The sequence below is a fragment of the Dinoponera quadriceps genome, unplaced genomic scaffold (assembly GCF_001313825.1).
Source record: "Dinoponera quadriceps isolate SergipeBrazil2010 unplaced genomic scaffold, ASM131382v1 scaffold1432, whole genome shotgun sequence".
NCBI classification, from domain to species: Eukaryota; Metazoa; Arthropoda; class Insecta; order Hymenoptera; family Formicidae; genus Dinoponera; species Dinoponera quadriceps.
This window is the reverse complement of record NW_014555637.1, coordinates 40,001-58,579: the sequence shown is the minus strand read 5'-3', so window position 1 is coordinate 58,579 and position 18,579 is coordinate 40,001. Positions and strand designations below refer to the sequence as shown.

General features: G+C 39.3%; 3 protein-coding genes across 5 annotated transcripts in view; 1 reads left to right on the top strand and 2 right to left on the bottom strand.

The window, feature by feature from the left end:
- Positions 1 to 11,049, bottom strand: part of LOC106744929 (solute carrier organic anion transporter family member 4A1) — a 31,772-nt gene extending 20,723 nt beyond the window's left edge. The window contains exons 1-2 of the mRNA XM_014620085.1: positions 10,744 to 11,049; positions 6,449 to 6,501 (exon numbers count right to left, since the gene is read on the bottom strand). Coding sequence (XP_014475571.1) covers positions 6,449 to 6,493 — 45 coding nt within the window. The 5' untranslated portion in view covers positions 6,494 to 6,501; positions 10,744 to 11,049. The remainder of the gene's footprint in view (positions 1 to 6,448; positions 6,502 to 10,743) is intronic.
- A 1,189-nt stretch (positions 11,050 to 12,238) lies between these two features.
- The window catches only part of LOC106744937 (dynein assembly factor with WDR repeat domains 1), a 10,137-nt gene continuing 3,796 nt past the window's right edge, over positions 12,239 to 18,579 (bottom strand). The window contains exons 5-9 of one of the 2 annotated variants that reach the window (XM_014620114.1): positions 16,097 to 16,281; positions 15,414 to 15,543; positions 13,669 to 13,967; positions 13,378 to 13,589; positions 12,239 to 12,923 (exon numbers count right to left, since the gene is read on the bottom strand). In XM_014620114.1, the coding sequence (XP_014475600.1) occupies positions 13,393 to 13,589; positions 13,669 to 13,967; positions 15,414 to 15,543; positions 16,097 to 16,281 (811 nt within the window). In that variant the 3' untranslated portion in view covers positions 12,239 to 12,923; positions 13,378 to 13,392. Of the gene's footprint in view, positions 12,924 to 13,249; positions 13,590 to 13,668; positions 13,968 to 15,413; positions 15,544 to 16,096; positions 16,282 to 18,579 lie in introns of those variants that run through there. The other variant, XM_014620113.1, reaches the window with a different exon arrangement.
- Positions 16,210 to 18,579, top strand: part of LOC106744938 (nucleoside diphosphate kinase 7) — a 10,238-nt gene continuing 7,868 nt past the window's right edge. Inside the window, exon 1 of one of the 2 annotated variants that reach the window (XM_014620116.1) lies at positions 16,210 to 16,337. The gene's annotated coding sequence lies outside the window, so the exon portion shown is untranslated. Of the gene's footprint in view, positions 16,338 to 17,539; positions 17,559 to 18,579 lie in introns of those variants that run through there. The other variant, XM_014620120.1, reaches the window with a different exon arrangement.

Below are 18,579 nucleotides of genomic sequence, written 5' to 3'. Positions count from 1 at the left end.
CACCCGCGTCCGCGAGGAGGAGATATCGGACGATGAACGCGTTCGGGTTTTTGTGAAAAAAAAAAAGAAAATAAGCGCGGAGGGAGTGTTTCCGTATCGCGCGATTTTTTATTCGCATACCGCCGTACCACATCGCGACGCCAATGACAGTAGACAAACAACGGCTCGTGTCGATGCTCGAGGGCGTGGGCGAGTTCAAGCGAGAGTTACACGGCGGAGACTCAAAGGAAGCTTTTAATAATTTTGTAATTTGTTGTCCGAAGAGCGAAAAGCGCCGATCTTCATAACGCCAGGCGAGTGTAACTTCCTTTTCTTCCCCCCTCCCTCCTCTATCACCGTCCTCTTTTTTTTTGTTTTCCGAAACTCGAATCGTTACTAACCTGAGGAGCCGGAAAATTACACGCGAGATCTTATCGCCGCACGGAGAAGGCCGGGGCCATGATTGGTTGTACGTATTCTCTTGTTTCTCCTCGTTACTCTCGCCGAACGCGAGAATCTTTCGGGAACGCGACGCATCGATGCGTCTCCGCCTCTTAACAGGCGCTTGACGTTTAATCCCCTTATACGAATGCGAGTCACGGAGTATAACCTAGGTTGATTGGGAAAATACGGGGTCGTCGGTCCACGGACGACCCATCGTTTCGGTTTGCACGGTGACGTGACGTTAGTCGTGATTTACAGCCGATCTCGCTCTCTCAGTCGCGGCGAGATATCGCGCATATGGAAAAAGACGTTCGATACAACTCGCGGGATGTATCGTGATATATCGTGATATATCGTGGTATGCGTAGAGGCAAAAATGAAGACAGTTTTCTCATGTAATGAAACTCGGAGATATCGATCGAGCTGAAAAAATCACTCAAAGCTCAATTAGATCAGTCGTTACAGCAGTACGATTAATTGATGCTACCTCTGTTCAACTAAAGCTGTTGTGTAAATATAGAGGAGAAGATGATATTATAATCGCCTCCTCTGATATCCCCGCTATTAGATAACGAATTTTAGTGATTACTTATGAAATCACTTGTTTAGTAGCCCGCCATTACATAGCGGCGATAATATGCCATTACATAATATCCGGCATTTTTTAGTGCATTTTTAATTTCGAACATTTCGAAGCGTTTTTAAGGTATATTTTAGTATTTAATTACACATATTTCCTCATTCTTCCTAAATTCAGGCCCCATTCTTCCTCAATTCATATTTTATTCTGATGTATACATCTCAAGTTATGCAAAGTTAAACAATACCGTAGCATTTATTAACTTGGCCCTTTATTAAAATAAATTTAATACGGCTTCTTTTTCGAGGTTTTCTTGTCAAAGTAGTTATTCGACAAGTCAATAATTTTAATTGAGCTTAAAACTCTACTCGTTTTGTAGAAATTGTACTTTTGACAATTTGTATCTACCTTCTGACAAGCAAATCGATATCTGTTAAAAATTCACGGTTATATTCATTGTTGTTCCTTTTAAGAGTTATTTTGAATAAATTTGTAACAAAACACTATGTTTCTTAAATAAAGATTCTTTATTAAAAATATGGAGAAGAACAATTCTTTAAATCTATTTTAGTGAGAAGTCACATTACTACCTCTGTTTCTCTTCGACTTATTATGCAGTGCAGTCGCCACATTTTTATAAATAATCCTAAGTATAATAAGTCCTAAGTAATAAATATTTCATAACTTTTAGTCTAGGATCGATTGAACAAAACTTAAACGAATGTAATCGTTAAGTTTTTGATCCAAAATATTGATTATTAACAAACTTATTGTACAAAATGGGGGACCATAATACCAACTATTTTTTTACAGGCCTCGCGCCTGTCCTTCGCTTCGCGCGCTCACTTCGATAACACGACCGTGCATCTTGATTTTTATTGTTTTATTTTTTTTTCTTTCGAGAAGGGACCGTTAATGATTGCCGCATCTCTCGCTTCCGTTGCGTACTTTCTTTGAAGGTGCGCGATGGTTACCCGTCCTCGATCGACGGAAGCAACGATGATTCTTATGCTCGCACATAATGGAATACACTTTCGTCGCCGTTCCCTTTTTGCCGCTCGGTCGTCTCGGTCGCTCGAAATGAGAACGAGTGTCTCAAAAGAGCTTTGTGCGCGCGTCTCCATCAGCTTCGATATTCGTACGTTCTTTTATGTCGACACGTTCTCTCCTCCCCGCCGAGGATTTCTCACTGGGAGAGAAAGAGAGAGAGAGAGAGAGGAGAGTGCCGTTAGGCCGTTTCGCGGTGTGCGACATAAAGCGTGCTGTTTGCCGCTTGGATTTTCCTCCTTTTCGGTACTCTTTAGCTCGAAAGGCGGATACGGACTCGGAGGCAGTCGCGCGGAAAATTCCACACACCCGAGTCGATAACTACCCCTCGTGCAGTGGAAATCTAAAGGGGGAGGAGGGGAGGGGGGGAGGAACGGGGAGGGTTCCGCGAAATTTGCGGATCCGTAAACCGCTTTTACATTCTCGGCGTGAGCACGCCTGTAAATCTCGTGACGTCACTTTAATCTCGCTCTCTCGGTGTATTTGTCTCGCGGCGTTTTACCGACGGCAAACGTCCCCTCCGTCGTCGTGCGTGCGAAAAACTTTCCCGAGACATGCTAAAATCCGCCTGCAATAATGAATAACCGTACAATTAATGCGGCCGTACGCGCACTGCCTGCATTCTTGCGCGCGACGGTGAGACGGAAAGTTAATGGAAAGTTCATCCCCGTCCGGCCGGGGCGGGATAACTTTCGTCGCGTCGCGTTTACAGTGCACCCGTAACCGGTGCATTCCTAACAACTATATTCAGGGAGTAACTCGATTTGCGGGTGTACCGAGTGAATATGCCGAACAGCTTGTTAATGCAAATTAAATGACACTCAACCGACTCAAACAGGTATTTCACGAAGCGGATGCCAATTATTTGGCCATTCGTCTCTCTCTCGTCTTCAACTTCCCGCTCGTCACCCTCCCCGCCCGCCGCCGCCGATATTGACGTTCGAACGGTGCGAAGAAACGTACTTCTTCTTCACGCGTCTTTTTATATTAACCATCCGACGGGCGCGCAGATGTACGAAGTGTACGCACACCGGTTTTATGTAAAGGATCTAAGTGAAGATGTAATCCTGTCTAACAGTCCCGGCTTCCAAAGGTATTCCTCTAGTGTTATGTCGACCGTCGAATTGCGCTATTGCAATTTTAATAGAGAGAAATACAAAGTGTACACGATTTGCCAAGGTTAACGTGGTTTGAATTTTAAAGAGTTTGGAAATTAGATATGTATATATCAAAATTATATGTGTATATGTAATTTTAACAATTTTGTCTGACCATCTACTGCACATGTTTGTAAATCATAGGTTCATTTCGTCATATTTTTTGTGTGTTGTACACATGTAAAAAAACATGTAAAAAAAAAACTGTTGCAACCGTCCTGTGACCGACTGTACAAAGTTCTCTAGCTCGCCTGCTCCCGTACACTGAAAAAAAATTGCTACGTTCAAGTAAATATTTGCTATAGGAATCCTATATAAGGACTATTGGAGCAGTTTATTTTATTTGGATTAAGTAAATATTATTTGAATATAGCTCACTGAAAGGAAAAAGTTGCTATATTTAAGTAATATTTATTTAATCCAAATAAACCACTTCAATATTCCTTAGTAAATATTTACTTAAACATAGCAATTTGTTTTCAGTGCAACAATTAACTCTTTAATGAAATAGATTTTCAGAATGTCAAAGCGTTTTTCATAGTGTTTCACTGGAATTATTTAAAGTCAATTAGTAAACTTTATTATATTTTCTTCATCTATAAATAAGTAGGGGAAGAAGTTTCATGGTATTATTTACTCCCTTTACACATTTTATACATTAATTAGATGAAAAAAGAATACAATAGAGCGTAGGATCAGATGCGACCCCAATCTTACGATTAGAAAGTTAACAGATCAACATAAGTATAGTTTTTTTTATATAATTGTGCATATTTTTATTATTATTATTTACAAACCATCTAGATTAGGCTTCGAGTAAATTCATATCATCATCATCATCATCATCTGAAATTTGCGAGAGTTGTCAAGCTGCATAGTCTGAGACTGATGCGTAATAAATTTATTCATCCCATTATTTTTATACGTTTTATTGCAGTAATTAATAAAAGACACAAGTAATAAACATAGGTAGTAAATAAAATTAATAATAAACATTTTTCGCGCAATGCTTATTTTACGATAAAATGACTAATCTAATAATTTTAAAAACTAAATTTAAAGTTTTCATTAGTATCCCAAGGTGTACTTTTTACACGACGCGTTCGCTTTCGTAGATAAAAAAGGCGCACGCTTGCGGAAAGATTAATTGAGAAACGAAGAATGAATAGACGGCCGGGTCTATCGCGCGCGAGACTGCTTCCTTCGAGTTCTAACTTTGTGTTACGCGCGTCACACCGTGCGAAAAATATTTGCTCGAGTGTAATTGCACGATCTCGCAAAAATCGGTGGAAACCGGGGAGCACTTCTTCCACAACCGTACTGCACACGAACAAAAATCGTTTCCGCGCGTATCGTCTGTGGATTGACTGATTATTCGACGAGGTCACACACCGTGAGCGCGACGCCACTTTCTCTCTCTCTCTCTCTCTCTCTCTCTCTCTCGCCCTATTTCCTCTCCCTCTTCCTCCCTCTTTCTCCTTTTTCACAGTTCTTCGAGCTTTCGAGCACGGCCCATTAATTGAGACAATGCCGAAGTACGCCGCGATTTCCGCTTTTCCGCGTCTCTCTCCCCCCTCCCTTTTCCACCATTATTTTTCCCTTCGACATTTTTTCATCGTCATGGCGCAGCGCTACTTCCCGTAATTGCAGCGCAATCGCGCTTTCTCTGTGCTTTAAGCCAGCACAAAACGTCCGTCTCGTTCGCGCGAGCAATGTTACCGAAAATAAGCATCGCACAATAGAAATGAAAAGCGAAACCGGTCTCTCTTTCTCTCTCTCTCTCTCTCTCTATCTCTATCTCTATCTTTATCTATCTATCTACCTGTTTCTATTCTTTCTCTTCTTTCTTTCCCTCTCTTTTCTTGCCTGTCCCTCGTCGGTCCCGTCGTATTCAAGTGCGCCGTCAGGTTTTCGATCGGCAGAGAGCGACAAAAAAAGGCACACTCCGCCGGTTTTCATTGTTATTTTCAACCGTCACAGTTACGCGCGCGTCTCATTGCGAAAAGATGGATACATCGCGGAAAGTTCAACGATACACACGTACACTACATACGTCCTGATAATACGTCCGGCGAAATCTTTATTTCGCTTCCGCGTGTTTATTTCCAAAATTAACCGTTCAATCGCAGCCGAGTCCACGGGTGCTGACCGCAAAAACCAGAACCGCGAAATTAACTATCGCCTGGACGATTCGATCGATTCAGCCACGGAGGATGATATCGTGCACAGACGCTGAATGCGAAATTCAACAGAGGAATAGATAGATAGAGAGAGAGAAGAGAGACCGATATTTTTGTTCCAGCGTAAACACGTGGCGCGCACGGCGATTTATCGAAGAAAAATAAAAGCGTTCTTCCGATTTTTCAGCGAGAGCGACTGTCGAAGTATTACAGCGAATGTTAAACGACCGGGGCCGAGTCAGGGTTAACTCATGCGTCGACGCTCCAAGCTCGCTTTCATCACGGCTAGCATTACGTAAAAGCGCGAAAGAAACACGACAATAGGTAATTCGTGCGGCTTTTTATCGATATATCGCGGTACTCGGGTATATCCACGTTCGGAGGAAAGCTGCGACAATATCTCCGCAGCTACCGGTGCAGCTTCGCCTTACATATACTTATGCAAATTTTCCAGCGTACGGCGAATGCAAATTTTCGCGAGCGCAAACACCGCCGGGGCAGGTGAAACGCGCTGGGGATATCTCGCGGTTGTTTATTCTTTCGAGACGCCGCGCGAAAGGATACGAACGGCGTATTCCCGGCTTATCGTTCACAAGATTAAAACGGGGGTTTAAGTTTGCAAAAGGTGGGATACGGCGTTTAGAGACCGGGAACAATGATGTACTCTCCATATGCACAGCCTCATATATATATATATATATGTGTGTGTGTGTATACATGTACAGACGGGGATATTCTCATTTATGACCTGCACGATTTTTGCCGCGTATCACGTTCAATGTATCCCCGTAAAATAATCAAAAGGGTGGAAAGCAACGAGACGAAAAGCCGGATGAGTCAGTCCCGTCTTCCCTCTGGGTACTCCACGTGGCCTGAGCGTTTAAATTGCTCCTACAACCACGCGCGGTATATTTGAAATTCAATTATTCCAATTTCGATTATCCGAAAAATTTCGGCCAACGGCTTCTTTAAGTGTGCCTCCACCGCCATAATATTTCCATCTGTATATTTCCATGATATTTGTTTCTCTATCAACTTATTATTTAATATTGCTAACTTACCGTCGGCTCGACGCCATCATAGCCTAAGTTGCTTATGCCAGTCATGTTGTCATCTGTAAAAAAGAAATATCGGTATGAGGTCACGCTTTCTAATTCGAACAGATCGAACTTATGATTCATACTTAGCTTTTTCATATTTAGTACTTTTCGATTGCAAATAAATACCTATATAAAAGGGCTTATTAAAATTGAAGTACAGTGATTTTTATCATAAAATTCATACTTTTACTAATAAATATAATAAATTTCAATTTTTCTATTTATTTTTATTTGCTTCAGACAGTCATAGTAGTTTCTTTCTAACTAAGGAAAATCAAACGTAGACATATTGATTCTCCGAAATTATAAATATCGCTTTTCGAGATTCAAATATGATAAAATACATTGTAGACTTTACTTTGAATGTTATCCATTATAATTATAATGGACTATAAGAAATTTTCTATATTTTATAAAGATGTAATAATATAATTGTTTGATGAAAAATTTCCGTCGGACATAGTTCTATTAATTAATATATTTACGTTTTTGTGTATTTCAGCTATTTCGTCTATAACTATATTCGTCACTTTATAATGCTTGACCCAACCAAATGGTTCTTTCATGATATTTATAATATTTTTTAACTTACTAAATACGTTTACTAAATACGTTTTGCTTTTCTTCACATATCTATTTTCAATTATAGATGTATGTATATATCGTTAATGTGCTCACATCACGACATCACTATATCGTCGACAGACTACAATGTCGAAATTCACGCGATGATATTATATCGTTAAAAGATCACAACGTGCTAAAAGCAATGATATATCTTGTAACAAAAATAACAAAGATATCGTCCGGCAAAAAATAATTTTAGAGTACTGTCACAACGGTGCGTATCGATATCTTTATCTTTACGACACAGTTGACAGTCTTTATCGTTACGTTTTTCTTAAAAAAAACATTGCATGAATTATTATTGAGCGTACGCGCATCTATAAGATGTACTTTTATTCAGACGTCAAGAGTGCTACCACGTCTTTTTGAATGCCACTGTAGTATCTTAGTAAGATGATCGTTGATAGGTGCGAATAAAGCGTAATAGCGTTCAGTCGAAGTAACAAGATAATAGACATCACAGTTAAATTATTATGCACCCTGCGCGGAATGTGTACTCAGACTTAATTCTGCAGACGAATCAAATTCAAGGCTCACATAGTAGGTCACTCTCTCTTTTTCCTTCCCTTCCTCATCGGAAGACCATTCGTCGCAATTGCGTCGCGTGTATGTACGTATCCTTAATTTCGCGGAATAGAATCTTCAAAATTGCGACAGCGAGGATCGTCGATCGGAACGTCTTTAAGTTCAACGCGATTTCGTCCATTAGTAACCTTCCCGTCCTTCTCACCCGATTCGTTGCATTATATTCGTGCACCGATTACCACTCTTCTAATTACTTCTCTTACGATTCTGTCCGATGCCTCTCGGGAGCGAGAAAAATCGCATGAATGTTTCCAAACTTTTATAACACGTCACATTCGCACGAAGTCTATACACCTTACGTCACACTTAAAAAAATCCCACATGCACTAACCGGTTGGAGTAACTTTAACACGCAGAGTAAAATTGGCTTATTAATATTTTATATCGCTTATATTATTAATATTTTAATATACTTTCATATGAAATATTTAGCGACATCAAGCAAAACGATATTCACTTTGCGAACGATTATTTTCTACCGTCAAGTGCTCATTGTTAGTGCCTTCTTTCTATGTTAATGGCTAAATTTATACCAAGTGTTACATTAGATTTGATATGATTATTCATACACTTCATGTGATAAGACGAGAAATATGATAATTCACTTCCTTTCTTATAGTTGTGTATAGCTCATCTTGTGCGTATATACAAAATTATCGGTGTTATATACACAAAATCCTGTTTCATGCAACGGACCAGACGAAAATTCAATGACGAGAAACGACATCTCCGTTATCGTGACGGCAAATTTGACTGGAAATTTTGAAAATTCAAGTCTAGACTGCGATTTATCCGTGTTTAAACACTGAAAAAAGGATTTGGTAATAAGTATTAAAATTTGATAAATATTTGCCGGTCAAATATTTGATTGCTATAACCAAATAATTTAGTTCCGTATATTATATATTTAGTATACAGAACTGAATTATTTGATTGCAGTAAGTGTTTGGTTGGCAAATATTTACCAAATTTTAATATTTATTACCAAATCCTTTTTTCAATGATCTGAGGACCGAATTGGCTGAATAAAAATCTTCGATAGGAATTTTTCTGTTTCCACAAATTTCAAAGTTTACGGTAGCCGTTTTCGTTTAATCTTCCGATAACAGAAATTCAAATTCAAAACGCACTGAAATAAAGAAATTGAAATTTTGCGAGGTAAATGTTTCTTGTAACATTTTTTCCGATATTTATTGGTTAAAAAAAATGAATAATGACGGAATATATATTTTTGTGAAATATATTTAAGTTTTCTTATTAAGATTCAGGAGTAGTTGCTGTAACTGCCTTTGTTTAATGACGTCAGAAAGGATAAAATGTATTTCTTTTTACTCGAATAATCAATAATAATATCAATATTAAAATCAATAATAATTGTAAAATTAACATTGACAAAATCATGAGAAAAGAGGTTAGGAAAGAAAGTTCCATGTTAAATTAATTTTGCGACTATTTATTGATTGTTCAAGTAAAAAAAAATATCCAATTTTACAAGTATGCTGAATCGATCATAAATGTCATTTTGTGGACATATCTTTTTGTTTGGAAGTATAACGCAAAACATCTTGGCATGCATTTTTCTCACTTCTGACGTCATAAACAAGAACAGTTATAGCGACTACCCGAGTCGAAATTTGAGTCGAAATTTGAGTCGTACTTGGAGTCTGACTTAGTTTTACATTAAATACAGAGATCTTTTATTGTGCTCCTTTGATGCTGCAAATGAGGAAGTTATTGCCGTTTTCCTAACTTAAAGACTTAATATAAAATTAAAATTTAGACTCTGGAGGACTAAATTCCCTTTGTAGCATTAAAGAAGCACTTAATGTGTTCCTTTGATGCTACAATTAGGAACTTATTTCCGTTCTCTTCACTTGAAAACTTAATGTAGACTCTAAAATTTCGACTAGCGTACTCCGGAGCCTTAATTGATTTATTTGTTAGGAATAACACTTCATTTCGCCGTTGAAGTAAACGTTTATTTCTGCGAATTAAACCTTATATTCTGCAAATAAATATTGAAGTCTTCCTCAGTGCGCGAGCCAAGTTTTTTTTTCCACGCAGGCAACCTTGCCGCTTCCTCGGCGTATGATCAACAGTCACGATGCACGAATATGTGGAAACAATGTACGTGGTCGGGAAATTCGATTGAGACTGGCAAATGTGAAGACTCTCATACTGGTTTGTCTAACGTTCCTTGCTATATGAGGCTTTTTGCGTTGCTTTACTCTTGAAAAGGCCGAACGAAAATACCACCGTCAAACGACGGCGCGCTCGTCTCTCCCCGAATTTATGAACGAAGGAGGACTCACGCAAATTCGTGCTTTATCGCGAACTCGTAATGACATTTGTTTTATCCTGTCGTAACAGTCGGCGGGGGAGGGGGGGATGGGCGGTTGTTATCGTTATGAATCGCCCGGCCATCGCTCAACCTCCTCTCATCTGAATCTTCGCGCACGCACGTACGCGCGGCGCGAGCGCATCGGAATCGAGCGGCGGAAGGAAAACGGCTCGGGAAATCGCCGTGAGTCGCGTTGCACCGCGATGGTTTCGCGACTCGGCGACGCTAATTATATGACTCCCGATGGATACCGGCGTTGGCGCTTCCGTTAATTAATTTGCGTCCGTCTGCACGCCCCTCTCTCTCTCTCTCTCTCTCTCTCTTCTGTTCCGCACATCGCTATATAATTAATTAACGTAACGGTAGGCTTACGAAGAAAACGAGGAAGAGGAATGATTATAGCTATACTTGGTACACGGTAGACGAGCGTGAAGCCTCCCCTTCTTCCCCTTCTTCCGATAGCCGACGCGTTGCGTAAAACCGAGTGAAACTCACACAGTGATCCTTTCTTATAGTCCTGTAATCCTCCTATCTAACTAAGTCATCATAAATAAAGAAGGATTTAGCAAATTATCTATGATCTCACGTAGCTTTCCGCGCTATTTACACGATTATTATTACAGATGCTGTTATTATTACTCCGAGAGGCACGAGATTATAGCAGGATTATATTTTATTTCGCTTCGGTTCGCTTCATACTTACTATATTTTAGGCAATACGTCGAAGACGCCAATTGGCCGCGACTTGGACCCCGCTAATGGCAAGGTCTCGTGATCGGTGCGACACAGCGCGCGATTACAGCTACTGTTCCGTCGCGACAGGTGGTATCCATATCACGACCGATGGTCCGCCTTTTAGGCGCCGAGAAGGTAACACATCACGCGCGTGTTTTGTTCCGTGAAAGCACACACCGGCGCGAACGAGATCACCGGTTGGAGAAGACTGCCTTGGACTCTCGCCGGTTAACCGATGGTAGTCCAAGTAGTCGGTGACTGGGGAATTCGAAGAGTGGGGTCCGCGCAGTATTCAACGTACACGTCGGAGCGCAGGTTCAAACATCCATCGGCATCTCCCGGGCATATCTCCCGATCGCAGATCGGGTACGGTGTCTTGGAGGTCGCGGCTCCGGCCGGAGAACGCGCGTTTACATCGACGATTTTTACATATCCCGCATTCTCCCGACATACACCGCGCTACGTTGCTTATCGGGAATCACGCGCACCTCGAACTGAGTCATCTCAGAGGAGAGATGCGGTGAGGTTGTTGCTCGCGGCCGCTGTTAGACGATTCCTATTTGGGAGGTAACAATGCGGCGTGTCAGCAGTTTTACAAGCAACTGTACGAAATTGTTCGCGACGTACAGGTGTACGACGTACACCTCGAGGTGTACACACACGCACACATGCCTACGCACCAGAGAAGGGCGATACAGTATCGAAACTTTAAATATCGATATTTTGTACTGATGTCTTATTTTTTGGATTAGATATATTACATTCGATTAGATATTTTTATATTAGATATTTCCACATATCGATACGCGGCCCTTAAATACCGAACTTCGATATTTGTTGATCGTCTGTGATGGCGATTGTTTTTCCAATTCGACTGCCTCTCTGATGACTTATCTAAAATCCTTAGCAATTAAATCATTAATTGCGACTTCAGTTTTTCCGAAAGAAAAGAGTTCTAAAGCAAAAACTGAACCTGATAAAATAATGAGCGAGGAGCGAAATAGGTTGACGAACAATCATTTAAAATCAGTTTTTATTTTTACAATTCCTCGATCTCAGCGATTGACATTTATAAATATTTGATTTGGCGAATTAGCGCCGCGTCTTTTATGGATTTCTTTCCGACGTTTTGTAAACATTTCGTTAACAGTTCACTATTTGAAATTGACATTTATAGAGTTTAATTATAAATTATTATACGTCTCATGATGTACAGAATAATATAATTTATTATTATATCATTTTGTACATTATGAGACGTATAATAATAATTGTACAAAATTATATAATTTGTTTCATAAGTAAAACAATTTTATTTAAAATGTGTCATTTTTATTTAGAAAATAATGTTAGCGTAATTATTTAAACATCGTCATAAATATATGCCATTCATCTAATTACATTCATATAACATATACAGCATAGCTATTTCTAATCAAGTTGATAAGTAATGCGCTATTAATATGCATTACGATATTACTGTTACAAGTTAACAGTAATATCTTCAGTAACGACTTGGTAACGACGTTATTTATCAAAGATAACTTTCCTTGCTTTTAATCCAATATTTTAATGCAATTCAAGTATCGATACTGATGATACGGATACAAAGCGTACGATACATTTTGCGTATCGATATTTTCATTCACGGTGTGTACGATGTATCGATACATTCGGATCGTATCGCCCATTTCTAGCGTGCGCACACACATTGATTAAATCGGTCGCAGATAATTAATATTGAACGAGAACATCCAGAGCGACGCTTGTCTGACAATGTTATCGATTTGTCAATGTTCAAAGCGGAAATACATGCTGTGGCTATTGCTGTTACCGTGGTTACTCTTCATTTACTCATTATCTGCGTTGATAAGTGTAAATGGCGCTTATATTAGCTTCTCATGCTTTTTAATAAGCATATCCATGACTCGGCAACAGCCCGTGCTCGCATAACGCTCGCATAAGTAAATATTCATTGCACGATGAACGCGCGATTAACACCGATGTATCTCCGCCGATGTCAATCAGAATCGTCACACGCATATCGCTGTTCGATGGAATCATGGAACGTAAAATCACTTGCGCGCTCGCCGCCTGTTCCGCTCGTCGAAGAACCGAGCCGATCGCCTTACGCCCTTATTCGATAACCTTTAACATATACGTTACAAGCATAACACGGTGCGTTATAAATTTTTCCACGGACAAAATGTATTACAAAATAACCGCACAACGCGACACGTTAACGATAGCGAAATTTTCGTTACAAGTTACAGAATAAGGGAGCTTGTTCCGCATACACGGAAAAAAATTAATCTTAAATCAAGAATAGATATTCTCATACGTAAGTAAAAATATTATAATCTTCTTACAAGATTTTTAGCCTTGGATTAAGTTCAAGTAATATTTATATCAATATAAATTCAATAAAATCAAGACTAAAAGTCTCCCAAGAAGATTATAATATTCTTGCTTATATATGAAAGTATTTATTCTTGACTTAAGACAAATTATTTCCCTGTGTCTCCACGCGATATATTTAGATAACGTAAAAGTATATGACGTAGGCGACGAACAGAGCGACAAGCAGAAGCTAACCGCACACCTGGAACCAGTCCAGTCATCTCCAGACCGTGCAAGTGTTGTCTTTGCTGGCGGTGATTATGCTGTCGCCGGTGTAGGAAAATGCACAGGTGAACACGTCATCGGTGTGACCCCTCAGTTGTTGGAGACAGCTGCCGTCGTCCGTGGACCACAGTCTGGCCGTTCTATCCAAGGAGGCGGTTAGCAGTTGACTCCCGTTCGGGCTGAAGCACACTGAAACGCACGATCGGGGGAGTTTATCGGGGGGATAGGTACATCGTATCGGCGAATTTTCGCAGAAAACGAGACCTGCCTTTCGAGACTTCCTCCCGGTGGCCCTGCATCAGGGCCAGCTGTTGGAAGTTGCCGCTTATGTCCCAGACACGCGCGGTGCAGTCGCCGCTGGCCGTCGCCAGCTTCCTGCCGTTGTTGTCAAAAGCGAGATCCAGAACTTCGTCGTCGTGCCCCAATAGAGTAGCCGCGCAGGAGTTCGTCCTGGTGTCCCACACTTTCGCGCTCTTGTCCATCGAGGACGTCGCGATCAGCGAACAGTCGAAACTGTACAGGCAGTTGGACAATTCCGCGCGATGCCCGATTAGCGCGCTCGTACGTCTGCAATTGTTCCGTCAAGAGTGCCGCGTCGGGCTCTCAATGGAATCTCGCAGTGACGCGAGGAATAGGTGTTCGAATTGAATGAGTAACCGCGTTTTTACGCGCCGAAATTACGCGCAGGTGGCGCGAGTCAGCAATGCAGATCGGGCCACGTATCGCACCGTGGGGAAAGGAAACGGGAGACCGTTGAACTTATCTCTCCTTGAGTGCGCAGCGACCTCAGAGCTAAATGTTCGCTGAGGACGGAATACTCTGAGCTGTCGTAAGTGAATCGGTGGAAGAAATAACTTTCTGGGAAATCATGACGTGATGAACGGAGAAATTCGATTTATCACTGTCGCAAAATACGTAAAAGAATATGTATATAATTGTCCGTCGCAACAGTGGATAACTGACTTGCGGTGAAAGTATATACTATGAGAGAAAAAATATTTACAAAATAAAAAAATATACAGTGAGTACTAATAACATGTTTACTCATACTGGGATATATATTTTTGTCTTGAAAGAACATGTTTTCAAATAGAAAATATACATTCCCTTAATTTTTCTATAACTTTTCACGAAAGCGAATATACATTCCCTTAACTTTTCTGTAACTTTTCACAAAAGCGATTATTTATTCTATTTAAATGAAAAAATTAGATTAAAAAACATATTATTAGTAATCATACTGAGAGATATTACAGTTATTTTTGCCTCAACTATACTTTTTTTAACTAAAAGAATAGTAGTAACAGTATGCACAGGTTATTATCACTGATACCATAGTAACATCTACTAGAAAAATGGTTCTGTCTACTATAATTCTTTCTACACTGAGAGAAAAATGTAGTTATTTTCGGGGACAACAATATCTTTTTTTCATTATAACCAGAAAAATAATTAAAAGAACTTTTCTAGTAAGTATTACTATAGTGTCAGTATCAATAACTTTATGTGCATGTTGTTACTACTATTTTTGTGGTTAAAATAAAAAAAAGATATTGTTGTCCTTAAAAATAATTATATTCTTCTCTCAGTGTGTGATGATTATAGATTACAAATATCAAATATTTTCCTGTCAGTCACTGAATAAATATGTTTTTATTTTTCGGATATTTTTCCTCTCAACGTAGAAGTGGAAGAAATTCGTCAGATATCCATACACGCGTCCGTAGCACTCGAAAAGTTAAAATATCGTAAATGTTCATAAAGTACTTTTTCGATATTCGAGCAACGAAAGATAAAAAGCGCCGATAAAAGAAGAAAGGGAAGTGATCGGAATAAAATGTCGAAACGATCATCGCCGCTTACATCAGAAAGGATCAGACGGATTCGACTTCGAATGACCAGGTGGAAATAATGAGTAGAATTATGAGAAGATTTACTTGCGCGTAACGAATAAATTCGTATATTCGAGGCTGAAATTTATTCGTAAGCGGGTGAGGAGGAAAAGAGGCTCACGCGAAAATTCTTGTATCCCAGATGTTCACGGTCCCGTCGAAGGAACCCGATATGATCTGATTTCCATCGTCGTTGTAATGCAGCGCAATAACTTCCGCCGTGTGGCCCCTCAGCGTACCCAGCTCCTGACCTGTCGAATCCAAATCGTGTCTCTCGCATAAAAGCGGAATACGGCCCGGTAGCTTTATACCGAGAAACATTTCGGATGCGCGGCGCCTTGTGGCGTTTTATTCAATCGACTAACGATTAAATGATAAGACTTGGTTCGATCCGGCTCGGGCCGCTTTAAAAAGACTAAAGTGGAGCATTCACCGTGCGGTGGTGAAAAAAAAAAACGGATCGCGCGCGTCCGTTTTCGGAATCAAACGCGATTATCAATATTTCATTTCGCATTCCGAATCGCCGCCACTCCGGACGGCGCGGAGAGGCTTCGGAATTAGCGACGGCGCTGTCTCGTTCTTCTCGGGTAATTAAAATATCGGAGTCGTCCGCGCTGTACCGTGAGCCGCCTGATAATTGGATACAAAGCGGACGAAGGGGATAAATTGATGCGCTACGCATGAGCGAGATCGAGAAGTAGTAGATTCGACGTTCGCGGCTTACGCTCTCGGAGCGGTCGTAACGCGTCCGCACGCGAATCGGCGCTTCTATTATGTGAGATAACATCGCGGTATTTTCAATACCGGTCTCCACGTGGAATATTTTCGACGTCGCGTCGATGGAGCCGGTCGCGAGCTTGCATCGCGTCGGTGAAAATTTCGCCACCACCACCTCCGCCTCGTGGCCCCACATGGTCGCTAGGCAGTGACCCGTCTGCGAGCACCAGACCTTCGCGGTTTTGTCGAAGGACGCCGTTACGATTTTGTCCCTGAAACCGCAAAACGCAACGTATCAATGATGGATCAATATAAGGTGGACCTCGCAGTAAGCAAGAAATCGTTAACACAACGTTATTGCAACGATTTTACATGTATCGTTTTTAAATGCATGTAGTTCTTTACGTCGTATACAACGATACTTCACTGAGAAAAAGATATGTTCAGATTTCATAAATTTTATTGCACCCAAACAAATTTCATTATTGGCATGCTCCAAAGAATTTTGTTGTTTCGATTATTAAGTACGATTGTTAGACTTTTCAACAAATATGTATCTTAAATCAAAATCTGCTTGAAACGAAAGATAATTTTATTACAAAGAAATGATTTGTTACATATTACATTTATTTATTGTAACCAAATAATATTTTATTTGATTAAAAGATATTATTTCAAATAATTGTGTTCTTTCTGTTAAATAGTAGAGTTTTCTTGAATGAGACGATAACATTTTTATTCAAACAAATAATATTTCGTATATATTGTTTCTACGAAACAAATTTTAGTCGAATAAATAGAAATACAAAATCTAAAGAAACCTTTTTCTCTATATTTTGACGATATTTGATCGAAACATTAAAATAATGTTTTTATACCATAATTTTAATATTTAAAAATATAATATTATCGAGTAACAGTTTAAAGACATCTGTAAAATATTATATCAAAATGTTTATAAAATCCACTTAAAATCAATGTTTTAAAAGATCGATTTAATGTTTCTTGCTTACTGGGCTATATAGAGAAAGAAAAAGCACCAAAATCGACATGCCACTTTGTTTTTGGGCTCTAAAATTTTGTTGAAGATGTAAGATTAAAATTTATGCACGTGGATGCACACCAGAAACTTTTTTACACCAAAATACATGATAGTTTTATAAAATAGTTAGATATTTCTTTGCGAATAACTTTTTTAAAATGTTTGAAGATTGACATTTCTAGAAACGAGGCTTAAAACCGACATACCCATGATATCTATAGAAAATTATAAAAGAAAGCATTGAAATTACATTATTTTGAACATTTAATGCGTATTCTTACATATTATCTTTAGTTTTATATATTTTCTAAGGTTCCTGGGTACTCGTTGCGACTGTTCTTGTTTAAATTAACTTTGTTAAATTAATTTCACATGGAACCTTCCTTTTTAACTTCTTTTCATGATTGTGTCAATATTAATTTTATGACTATTTATTGATTGTTCGAATAAAGGAAAAGTATTCGGACAATTTAACAAATGCTGAATCGATCGCACAAATGTTATTTCGTAAGTATATCTTTTTATTTGAACGCACGATGTAAGAATCCTTCGCATGCGTTTTCTTGCTTTTGACGTCATTAAACAAGGACAGTCGCAGTGAGCACCTACTCGACGAAAACATTCACGTACAATCGACGTACAATCCACTTAAGGAAATCGATTCCGTGTCAATTTCATGTTAACTCCACGGATGTTCTCATGATGATGTAAGAGCCTTAAAATTAATCTATGATATATATTACTCCTTTATTATGTTGGATCCTTTGACTTCTTTCCGACTAACTTAAACAAACAAATAAGAAGAAAAGGGAAAATCAGTCACCGGTATCTTCAATTATATTCCACAAAATGTTATGTCACAGCCAACTTGAGGCATAATGGTTTATCGATTAAATGATCAGCAAACTCAGGTATCTCTGTTTACAGAACTACTTAACTTTAATATTCTTTGCGTGGTTCAATGACAGAGGTAGAGATAAGCTCAAGATCAAAGTGATTTAAAAAGTTCAGAATTTACGCTATAAAATAGCATTATCAAATAAATTACTTATCACTGATTTGTTACTTTAACTCCTTGACATACAATGACGAGTCTGACTCGTCATTCATTTCATGGGCCACTGTAGACTTTGACGAGTCTAACTTGTCAAGCACTTTTTTCGGCGGACGCCGTGCAGTTTACAATTAGATTATATAGTTGCTTCACTCGTGCGTCGATTCTTGTTTGTTTATAACGTTCGAGATGGCCCAAGAATAAAAAAGCATTATATTGCAGAATATTGCAGAAGACATGCTATATAATTTGTCTCTTCCTAACTATCCAAAGCGTGGCAGACCGTCGCAAAATGAATGCCCGACTCGGCTACAGGTCAAACGTTGGGCATATTTCCCGGAACATATTTCCTCGACTGATAAAAAGAAATTACCTACAAAGAGATGCTGCGTGTGCGTAAAAAACAACATAAGAAGTGAAACAACGTGGCAGTGCAAAAAATGTTTAGTTCCTTTACATGTTCCAAAATGTTTC